Source organism: Diabrotica virgifera, chromosome 7 (genome assembly GCF_917563875.1).
Source record: "Diabrotica virgifera virgifera chromosome 7, PGI_DIABVI_V3a".
Classification (NCBI taxonomy): Eukaryota; Metazoa; Arthropoda; class Insecta; order Coleoptera; family Chrysomelidae; genus Diabrotica; species Diabrotica virgifera.
In genome coordinates this window covers 102,518,949-102,531,307 of record NC_065449.1, presented here as the reverse complement: position 1 = coordinate 102,531,307, position 12,359 = coordinate 102,518,949, and the positions used below count along the sequence as shown (strand labels likewise).

At 33.3% G+C, this 12,359-nt stretch overlaps 1 protein-coding gene across 4 annotated transcripts in view; it reads right to left on the bottom strand.

Moving 5' to 3' along the window:
• The window catches only part of LOC114340329 (uncharacterized), a 153,697-nt gene that overhangs the window by 41,710 nt on the left and 99,628 nt on the right, over window positions 1-12,359 (bottom strand). For all 4 annotated transcript variants that reach the window (XM_050655786.1, XM_050655785.1, XM_050655787.1 and 1 more), the window contains 4 exons: window positions 12,020-12,242; window positions 10,734-11,090; window positions 3,201-3,508; window positions 520-679 (listed from right to left, as the gene is read on the bottom strand). In XM_050655786.1, coding sequence (XP_050511743.1) covers window positions 520-679; window positions 3,201-3,508; window positions 10,734-11,090; window positions 12,020-12,242 — 1,048 coding nt within the window. The remainder of the gene's footprint in view (window positions 1-519; window positions 680-3,200; window positions 3,509-10,733; window positions 11,091-12,019; window positions 12,243-12,359) is intronic.

Sequence of the window (12,359 nt, the reverse complement as noted above, 5' to 3'; positions counted from 1 at the left end):
TGGCATGGTAGGTACGGTGAATTTTTGCAGTTAGGTACCTAGTGTCATGTGTAGTGTGTGTGTTGAGTAAGTGTCTTGTTACTTTGCAAAGTCGACGTCTTTGTCTTTGCAAAGAGACGCTAATTGTATCCGAACGTCTGCGGTTTCTCCGGTGAGTACCGATCCCACAAGGACAAAAACTATCTTCATTTATTAATTTATAATAAACGAAAAATTTCTGATCCTGGTGAGATTCGAACTCACGACCACTCGGACCTTAAGTGAAAAAATTGATTTTTTGAATTTGTTTAAAATAAAATTGTTTAAACAATTTTCCGATCGTGGTACCGCCTGGCACTCTGTGGATTTGTTATAAGGACCTCTTTTTGAGTAAGTTTGGGCAAAAAAAACGAATCAGAATAATTTACCTAACGGGGCCGAGCATACAGCCTGGACTAACCGCACCGATTAATGCATTCTGCTCGTAGCCCGCGAAAAGAATTATATGCTTGCAAAAAATAAACATGTATCTTAACATACCTTTGATTCATTGGAGAAGGACGTCTACCGTAAGATAATTCTCTCGACATTGAACGATTTCTAGATCTTGAACGATTAATACGTTTAGGACTATTTCGTATTTTTCTGTTTCTTGATTTTGGACTCGGAGAACGAACTTTCTGTTGCTTTGAAGCATTACCTGCAATAGAATAATACTATTCATAAATGTAGAAAAACACTGAACTAATAAATGAAGATTGTAGATTGTAACTGAGACACGTATTTTCATGTTTAGAATATGTATAGTGTTTCTATTCGCTCCGTACATGACTGCCGCGACACCTAGCGTAGTCGCTTGACATTTTTGGGGACCACAATTTGACGTTAAGCATATGATAAACATATGACATATTTGACGTTAATACCAATTAATATTTAATGGAAAATAATAACAATTTTTTGAAAATATACTTATATTGTTGTTTAAAACTCTACTTGATATAACTTTTATTTGAGACCAATTTCTGAAATGACAATCTAAACGTCAAAGTAAACGTATTTTCAAAGAAAATTATGGTCAATTCTCGTCAAATCAAGTGGATAACGAAGAATACAACTTAAAATGATCCAATTTGTAAATTTATATCGTTACAACGAATACATAGTGCAGTCACTGAAGGTGGATATGAGCTATTACCTCTGATTTCGTTGAACCTCCATCGATTTGCATGAAAATTGGTGAGTGGTTAGAGGATCTCTCACAGAACAAAGGTGACAAGGTGCCAACTTGCGCTTTTACCCTGGGGGTGGATGCCACCCGTTCTCGGGGGTGAAAATTCTTAAAAATAACCCCATACTTCGATAGAGAGACACATTCTAAGCAAAATTTGTTATATAAAGTTATTAAAATAAATCAAAACTTTTTGAGTTATTAAAGATCAAAGATTTTAATTTTTCGTGAGAAAAATGCATGTTTTTAATCGATTTTTGATAAATAACTCAAAAACTATAAGTTTTAACAAAAAAGTTATTATTACCAAAATTGAAGCTAATAAAAAATGAAATAACTCCTTACTAGAAAAACCTTTTAGTGTTAACTAAAAGTGAGTTATAGGTAATTGAATGTATATTTTTTTCGACAAGTACCTCAATCTAAGTATTCAAGCTTAAATAACGGGAAAATGATGCATTTTATATCATAAACTTATTAAACATTTGTCAAAGTACTTAGAAATATCTATCAACTAAGTCCCCGAACAAGTTGATTGCATTAAAATTTATGATCCAAAAATGTTTCATAATTTATCTTTTAAAGATTTTTCCAAAAAATGTTATTGTTTTTTTTTTAATAACTCTGTTACTGTTTACGATATCAGGTTCAACTGAAAACCATTTGAAAGTTAATTCCAAGGGCTATTTAAACCGCGTTGAATTTATTATTTAAAACCCTTTACTTTTTTAAAAATCAAAGGTTAAATCGCCCCGGTTACATAGATCTCGCAGCAAAATTTACGCTTTAAACGTTTCTATCTCGGTCATTTTTTACCCTACAGAAATAGTAAGACTGGCAGAATATTCAATACAGAAAGAACTAAAATTTGGTTATATAAATATCATTTTTTTACGTGTATGTATTGAGTATTTTTGGAGTTATTATCTAAACAAAATAAAAATTACGATAATTTTTAAAATTCTGATTTTATTAAAGTATACCTTTTTTTTTCAAAAATATGCATTTTAAACCGGTCAAAAAATGTTGAAATCATTACTTATGCTAATATAAAGAAATTGTAGTAAGGATTACTATAAATTTTAATTTTTGTGGAAATGGCGTATGTTTTATTTTTCACTTTTTCCTAAAAAATTCGAAAGGGTTTTCTTATTTTCATCATAACTTGCCTACTTTTAATGCTGTTAATTTATTCTGTAGCTCATTTGATAGGTATTCCAAAGTACTTTGACAAGTGTTTAGCAGGTATATTTTATAAAATGCATAGTTTTCCCGTTATTTAAGATTAAATACTTACGATTTGAGTTCTAGTCGAAAAAAATATACATTCAATTACCCATAACTTACTTTGAATTAACATTAGTTTAGTTCTTTAAGTGACGAGTGTATTAAATTTTTTATTATCTTCAATTTTGACAATATGTAATAACTTTTTAGTAAAAGCTTATAGTTTTTGAGTTATACGTGAAAAACAGCTTTAAAACATGCATTTTTTTTACGAAAAAATAAAATCTTTGATCCTTAATAACTCAAAAAGTATTGATTAATATTAATAATTTTATATAACAAATTTTGCTTATAATTTGTCCCTCTATCGATTAGTGGTATTATTTTTAATAAAATAATGTTCACCCCCGGGAAGGGGTGGCATCTACCCCCAGGGTAAAAGCGCAAGTTGGCATTATGTCACCTTTGTTCCTTGATGTATCCTCTAACTACTCACCAATTTTCATGAAAATCGATGAAGGTTCAACGAAATCGGAGGTGAGAACCTTCAGTTACTGAACTAACATACCAAACTATGAATATATATATACAATAAAAAAGAGAAATTTATCATATGTGTTCGCTCTAATGGAAGAACACATGAGGCAAATATGGGGAGGTAGAATAATTCCATATAATTATTTTTTTAGCGACGAATAATAATTGAAAATGCGATGGGACAAAATTATTTAAATAAATAAAAAGTAGAAATTGTAATGATTACCTCTTTGTGCCACATAAGGTTTGTCATTTTGGTCATCATCTTTATCATCAATAAGAATAACATCATCATCTTGATCGGGTTGAGCTGCCATCGGAAGTGGTTTAGCAACCGCGGGTACAGTGTTAACTGTTGCACCTCCAATTTTAAAACTGATGACGGGAAGGCCCAAACGGTTCCTCAAAGCTTCTTTCCTTTTTCTCACTTCGTCGCTGTGTAATTCTACCATGCGTTTATTCCAGAATTGTATCCATTCTGGTTTAAAATCATATTTGCTAACGTCAACACCTTGTAACTTTAATTCTTTGTACCTGCAAAGAAAATAAATAAAACATTATTTACGTTAATGAAGTTTAAAAAAGCAATTTCTACCATAATCTCAATTTTCTTGTCTCATCTCCTCAACAATACAGTAGAACCTCGATTATCCGTCAGGGCACCAGACCAAGGGTATGACGGATAATCGAAAAGACGGTTAACAGAACATTAAAAATTCATAGTACAACTCTCATTCATTTGTATGTTTTGTTTGACAATGTACGAGGGATTTGTGTTCGTACAATCGAATCAATTTAAAATATTCTGAAATCTTTGTTTTACTGTTGCTTCACATTTTGCGACGGCTGAATTTCTTAATCGGCATAAGATCATGCAATCTACTTTATTGGCTTCTTTTTGTTGAGAATACCACTCGATGAATTATTGCATGTGCGATGCAGCTTAGATTATTTAGGCAAATCTTTGTCAGTTACAATAGGTTCATCAACATATCTACAGTCAAATTCCAAGTCTGTGTCAGCTTCTGAATCTGTTTGGTCCGCCTTTGTTGCCATTTCAACGATTTCTTTATCTGTCAGCAATGGATAGCCGTTTGTGTCCTCATCACAAATCAAAATAACTTTTTTTTTATTTTTTTACATTAAAATTTTTGCTTATGTACTCAATACAACGTCTGTATGTACCCTGACGATTAACAGAGGTGACGGTTAATGGAGAGACGGATAATCGAGGTTCCACTGTATTCAAGTCAGAGATCAGAAAAATGAATTCTAATTCCAATGTTTAATTGTTAAACAGTCAACCAAAGAAAAAATCATGATACATAGTGTGGAATATCTTTGTTAGAAGACACTTTTCTAGATTAATATGTCGCCAACATGCCTACAAATTAGGATTTGCTACTTACGAATAAGCTATAGTCTCCAATTCTAATGCGGCTTTTGAATTATAGCAGGGTAGTGTGCTATATCTAGGACCTACGGTATACAAGGAAGGTAACAGAGCCAGTGCTACGCTTCAACCGCCTATTATTACCTCTGGTTTTACCCAAGGTACTAATTTTATTCAGGCTGAGTCGACCTGGGGCCTATAGATATTTTAAAAATGTCTAGATGTTCTCGCCGGCGCTGGGTTTCAAACCCCGGCCCACTTGCGTAGAAGTCATACTACTGCCTGTGCTATCCGGGCCCATACAAATAAGCTATACAGTTAAAAAATATGTATATCTTGAATTCAACTCAATATTCAATTCTGAATATTGAGACTCTCCACTTTCAGTTAAGTTTCTTGTTGAGTAAGCACGGCTTTCAGCTCCATAAACTAAGCTCGAACCATCCAGAATTTCTTAAAAAACATAACTTGATTCCAACTCCAGAAATTAAGTTAAACCTGGCTAGTTCCTCAGACAAGATATTAGGTATTATTTGGTCACCTGATCAGGATACTTTTTCATTCAAGCCTCCTGTATGCGAGGTAACATCGCCAATTACTAAGAGAAAAATTCTTAGTTATGTCTCTCGTTTATTCGACCCTTTAGGGCTTCTTTCACCAACACTTGTATATTCAAAACTTCTGTTGCAAAGGATTTGGTCATTGTCACTAGATTGGGACACCCCCATTACCAATGATAAAATTCTTTCTGATTGGCAATCTTTTCTAACGAAATTCCAATCCATAAATCTAACAAAATTTCCTAGATGCTTAGTCCTAGATAAAAAGGTTATCAATACTCAACTTATGACCTTCTGTGATGCTTCTCAGGACATCTACGCTTCCTGCGTGTATCTCCGAGTCACTTATGACGACTCTACCGTCTCGGTGAGACTTGTCACATCCAAGACAAAAATCGCTCCCCTAAAAAACAAACTAACTATCCCAAGATTAGAGCTCTCTGCCATTCTATTAGGAATCCAGTTAACTCACCGCTCACAAGGTATCTTACAGAAAGATTTAAAAATTTCTGAAACTCATCTCTTCTCGGACAGTACAATAGCCCTGACCTGGGTAACTACATCTAAGTTTCTCTACAATCAGTTTGTACAGGCTCGAGTCATAAAGATACGTTCCCTCAGTGAATCTTATCAATTTCACCACGTTGAGTCAAAACAAAATCCAGCGGATCTGCCCTCCAGAGCAAAATCTATTTGTTCTAATGCTGAACTTACTGATCTGTGGCTTCATGGTCCGAAATTTCTAATCAAACCGGAAATCGATTACTCACTATTTCATATTAAAAAATGGAATGGGAATTACCTGAATTAAGAAAAAATCAAGTTTCCTTAAATGTCACTGTTACTGCTCAGTCAAATGACACCTTGGATGATTTATTTAATCGTTGTTCATCTTTCACAAAAATTCAAAGATCCCTTGCATATGTTCTTAGATTTGTTTCCAATCTTAAAGCGAAATCAAATCACACTGCTATAGATACTGATGTACTTTCCGTGGAGGAAATTGAATTTTCTACTTGCCTTGTTCTCAAGTATATTCAGTCCATTTCTTTCACTAAGGAGATTCATGAATTGTCCAAACGACTGTCTGTCTCCCATAAAGCCATCAGAGCCCTGAATCCCTTTATCGATGAAAATGATAAACTGTTACGAGTAGGTGGGAGGTTACGTTTCGCTTCCATAAGCTATTCACAAAAGCACCCAATTCTCCTTCCTTCTAAGAATCGTATTATTGCTCTGATGATTGAACAGCAACACAAAAAGCTGTGCCACGCAGGCGCACAAATTACTTTATCTACGATTGAAATACTGGAACCTTGATGGTCTTCGACAAACCAAGAAAGTCATTCATAATTGCATCAATTGTTTTAGATTCATGACTCCTAATTATTTTCAACAAATGGCAGATGTTCATCCAGATCGTGTCTTATCTAGCCGACCTTTCGAAAGAGTCTCCATTGACTATGGTGGATTCTTTCTTGTCAAAGCCTCGCCTTTAAAAAATGCTAAACTCTATTAAGTATATATCGCCTTTTTCATTTGTATGACCACCAAATGTGTTCATTTAGAACTGGTCACTGGACTCTCTGCTGATGCATTTCTTCTTACCCTCAAGAGGTTTATCGCCAGAAGGTCAACTCTCAGCATCATTTGGTCAGACAACGCGACCAACTTCTACGGTGGTCGTAATCAATTAAAACAACTTCATGATTTTTTTCTAAATCAGGATAATACTCGTCAAATTCAAGACTTCTGTACCCAGAATTTTATTAAATTTAAGTTTGGCGTTCCTCGCAATCCCTCTCAATTCGGACTACATGAATTTGGCATCAAGAGTGCTAAGTACCATTTATATAGGTTGATTGGGAATTCCCACTTCACTTTTGAGATATTCTATACAATTCTGTCAAGTAGAAGCTATCCTTAATTCTAGACCTATTACCAAACTCTCTAATGACGTCAATGACCTAACAGCTTTGACCCCAGGTCATTTTTTAGTAGGACAGAGCTTAACTGCTCCTCCTGAGACTACACTTTCTGACATACCTCAAAACCGTCTCACTATTTATCAACAAGTGAGCCGGATCCAACAGAATTTTTGGCAACGGTGGAAAGTGGATTACTTGAATCTTCTCCAACACCGACCAAAATGGACGGTACCTACCAATCCTGTAAAAGTAGGTGATACACCTCCTCTACTTTGGCCATTGGCAAAAGTGACAGAGGTACTCCCTGGTAGGGACAATCTCATTCGCACAGTCAGGGTTCATTCCGCCAACGGCGACTACTTGCGAGCTATTAGAAAGATTGCAGTATTACCCTGCAATTACTAGTAGACCAGGGCGCATCTGTAAAAATATTAGTACATTTGGACGTTGAGAGGTGACTCAAACTTTTTTGCAGAAATTGCTTGAAAATAATTCAAATAATAATATTTGAGTTATCCTCCCTCTCAAAAAGGTCCGGAACATTGTTTAAATAATCAAAATGTCAAAAAATAAAGAAAAATTCGATTTTTGATTATAACTTTAAAAGTATTCATTTCCGAGAAAAGTTGTAGTGACATAAAAGTTGCGTAATTAAATTTACTACAATATAGAATTGGTTAAGAATTTAAAAAATAGTCTCCCTTGTTGAAAATAGCAATAATTGCGAAAAAAAATATACAAAAACAAGTATTCGTATTTTAAGTTTTTCAACCATTTTTGCTACACTTAGGACCTTCATATTTCACCCAGAAAAACTTTATGATACAGTAAAAGAGTACTGTAAATTTCATTAAGATCGGGTCAATAGATTTTGCTAAATAAATTTTGCAATCCAGCTTCCGCAAAAAAAAATCATTTTATCAAAATGTTACAGGACTGAAAATAGAGCAGATAGCAAATTGAAATTTTTTTTGCGTATAGAAGTGTACTGTACCTTTCATTTGCAATTTGCAAAATTAAAATCGATTAACTACCACGGCATCAGGAATTTGTTTTAATAAACATTAATTATTGGTGCTACGCGCAGGACAGCGGATAGTTTGCTCTGATTGGGCATTCCAATGACCTTTGATAATGATTGATACATTTTAATTTTTATTAAATTTCGATATAAATAAATAAATTTGTTTATTGCAAAATAAAAACACATACTCTATCTTTTGAAATAACACTTTTTTTAGTAAAAACTTTCTTTGTTCATATATTTTAACTTGGAGAATAAAAGTTTATTATTTTTAAACATATGAAATTGTTTAAACAATATTTCACAAACAATAATAAAATTAGTTTGATTTTTGTGGAATTAAAATATTAAAATACAACAAAATATAGAGTAAGAAAATAATATATTAGATAAAAATTGGAAGAAATTTTGGTGGAAATCAACTTGTGTGAATCGAACACCGCTGTCCTGCGCGTAGCACCAAAAATTAATGTTTATTTAAAAAATTTCCTGACGGCGTGATAATTAATCGATTTTAATTTTGCAAATTGCAAATGAAAGGTACAGTACACTTCTATAAGCAAAAAAATTCAACTTGCTATCTGCTTTATTTTCAGTCCTGCAACATTAAAAAAAAATGAATTTTTTTTGCGAAAGCTGGATTGCAAAATTTATTTTGCAAAATCTGTTCAACCGATCTTAATGAAATTTACAGTGTTATTTTAATATATCATAAAGTTTTTCTGGGTAAAATATGAAGGTCCTAAGTGTAGCGTAAATGGTTGAAAAACGTAAAATGCGAATAGTTGTTTTTGTATGTTTTTTTTTGCAATTATTGCTGTTTTGCAACAAGAGTGGCTATTTTTTTTAAAATTGTAACAAATTATATATTGTAGGAAATTTAATTACGCAACTTTTATGTCAGTACAACTTTTCTCAGAAATGAATAGTTTTAAAGTTATAATCAAAAAACCAATAAAAAAATCGAATTTTTCCTTCATATTTTGACATTTTTATTATTTAAACAATGTTCCGGACCATTTTGAGTGGGAGGATAACTCAAATATTATTATTGAGTTATTTTTAAGCAATTTCTGCAAAAAAATTTGAGTCATCTCTCAACGTCCATCTCAAAACAAATGCGCCCTGGACTATAGTTCAGTGATTTGTATTTAATTTTTTGTCTTTCTAGGTTAGTCGTTTATGTAAACTCATTATTTTTTATCGATTTTCAATCCTTTATGCGTTAGATACTAATTATAATAAATATGTTACTTAGGTTAAAAAAAGTCACTAAAAGTCACTTAAAAAAAGTTGCTCCCTCGTAATGCAACCCCTACATACAGACTCTACCGGCGTAAATAATAACTATTTTTTGCGCGAAGCGTTCCTCCCTTTCAGATAAGACTTTGCCTCGATCACTTTCGTCTTCAATCTCGAGGAGTCAACAACTATAAACACTTCTCAATAACAGTTCCGCGTCATCCACGTGGAAACTTTACCACTAAAAATCTACCGGCTTTACTAAGCCAAATAGACTTCGAGTGCGCGTATGTGTATATAAAACAGTTTTCGCAAACCGCATGTAGGTTACTTCAAGCAGCTCCACAAGGATATCTGGCCAGATAAGAAAACAACTAGAAGCAACCACAAAGCAGGGTGAGTTTGTTTTTTTCTACCAGTACTTAACTCTCTTCCAACACGTATAAACTTAATCGTGATCAACGAATCGTTTAATGCAAAAGTGCGCGCATCTAAACTAATTTTATATATTTTGAGCCAGCTCCTGGAAATACTTTTCCGAGATTAATTTAGTTACTCTCTCGAAATATTTATGTAGTATTTTTCTTCAACAAGTATTGCATATTTCTTTTGAGCTTACATAATACAAAGTACTGCAACATGAGTTTTAAATGACACAATACTTGTTTCAATATTTACATATAAATAAAATAATCCTAATCACTTGTAAAAGTAAGGTTATATTAATATTAAGATTCGAGAATACAGGACTCTCTTTTAAAACCAAAGTGGCATTAGACAAATTTTAAAATTCCCGCTAAAAGAAAAAAGTAAATCTGGCAACAGTGCCGTCGTTTGCTGGATATTTAATCTCTCCCCACTTACACACCGTTTCTTATCGACTGATAATCTAATAAATTTTTTATTGGAGGTTTTTATGGTTGTACTTTAAGAAAATGGTACTAAGCAACACTTATAGTAAGAAAGTAGAAAACTCAAAGAGGTACCACAAAAATATACTTATAGTATTTACTTTTATTTTCCATAGTAAACACACTACAATTAAATTATATCTCTTCAAAAACTGTATTAAACTCCAATCTAAACAAACTGGTATATATTTTTACATTGTCATAATGAGAATTGTCATTATAAAATATTATGATATAACGTCACAAGGCCACGCGCGCGTTCTCGATCGTTTGAAATGATTAAATACACAGAAGATTTTAAGATTTGTACTTCTAAGTTATTATGAGGTTTTGAGGCGTGCAATTTTGGAAATCTTATTTTTACACGAAACAACAATATTGTTTTAACTATTTAGAATGGGAAATAAGCCACAATATTATTAAAAAATGATTTTTATTAACGTTTCGACGCCCAAATCGGGTGCCGTTGTCAAAATACAGTATTTTGTATTTTGACAACGGCACCCGATTTGGGCGTCGAAACGTTAATAAAAATCATTTTTTAATAATATTGTGGCTTATTTCCCATTCTAAATAGTTAAAATTGTAAAAATGCCACAAGAAAATAGCTTCAGAACAACAATATTGTATAATAAAACAAAAATGTGCAAGTTCTCTATTAGGAAATTAAAAAGAATGGATGCGATTTATATTTAATTTACCTTATATTCCAAAACTTCTTCCATTCTTCATTATATTGAGGATGTTTTTCTGGATTTTTCTCATGTTGTTTTAAAGTTTTAATCATATCATTTTCAATTGCCCTTGAAAGTTTTCTAAATTCTTCAACTTTTCTTATTCTTTCTTTTTCTTGTTCTTCCTGGACAGTGGGAGATTTAGAACGACGTTTATATTTAGGAGATGGCGATCTTCTTCTGAACGGGGATCTACGTTTAGGCAGCGGAGAACGACGTCTTGGCGATAACGGAGAACGACGTCTTAGCGATAATGGAGAACGACGTCTAGGTGATGGCGATCTACGTTTAAACGGAGATCTTCGTCTAGGGCTTAGTCTGCGGCTAAAAACCATTAAAGATTAATACAAATTGTTTAGTCTAGGGGCAAATGGGGGTTTCGTGACCGATTGAAGTCCATTATACACACATCGGAAAAGTCTAAGGATATTTTTGGAAAGAGACGTAATTTCTACTTTAACCTTTGAGTGGTAACGTACGGTCCCTGACACCGACGTAGTGGATTTTTCGCGCTAAAACTCAAATGCGCATATTGTTTTGTCCGCGCGGCAGGGTAGATTTCGAATCCTCATCAGGTTATTCAGTCTTAAAAAATCTGTGGCCAAGTGTGGATAGTTCATATGTTATTTGACCTGACGGTGTGGGAGACCGAGGTTACCATTTGTGTTATACTCAACGGTAAGTTCTTGTCGTTTTTGGTCCATAGTCAGTTTAAAAAATAGATATTAATTTTAGGAGTTGTATGTGGATATGGATTACGACAGAGAATAAGTCAGGTTGCAACAACTTTTTGACGAAATTGTTGCTAATTCAGAATCGGAACCGTACAGAAGAAGAAAATGAGGAAGCAAACGGACAATAATTTCAGTTTATGTTGGACATTTGTTGAATAATTTTATTTTTTTTTGTGACACTTCAACCCTTGTCGATGTTTGTTGATATGTTGTATTCAAAAACTTGACATGTTTTTGTAAATTGTTTGTCAATTATTCTTAGATTCTTAGATTTTAATTCCATTTTTAATTACATGACGTAACCTATTTCGTTTATTAATGCATTATGGTGCGGTGGTACAGTCTCAGATATTCAGATATACGTCAATCGTTAGGCGGCGCACTTATACCCAGAGCATAGGAACCATCTGAGATAGTTCAGCGCAATTGTGCCATCAGGTAAACGTACCTCAGGTAAAATCGGCGCAATAATCCCATACTGTTTTTTACATACCAGTTAAAGAAATATTTTTATTTTACCTGGCAAAAGGAAGGTCCTTACGTGGAGATCTACCTCTAGATGCACCTCTACTTCGTGGAGATCTGGCCCTTGATACAGGTGGTATCTTTCGATCGGTATGTGGATTCGGACCTTTTTTTTCACCATCACTTAGATCTGAAAAACTAGACACACTGGACAATGACCTTCTTCTAATACCAGGGCGAGTTGGTGTTATAGCAGGCTTATTGTCTTGTGGCTTATCTGCGGAGAAGAAACATATTTATGATAAATGTAGTTAATGGTTGAAATAATATAAATGTTTCATCAAATAATCAACCTCTTTCAATTATTTAATCGTTTAAAATAAATAAATAAATA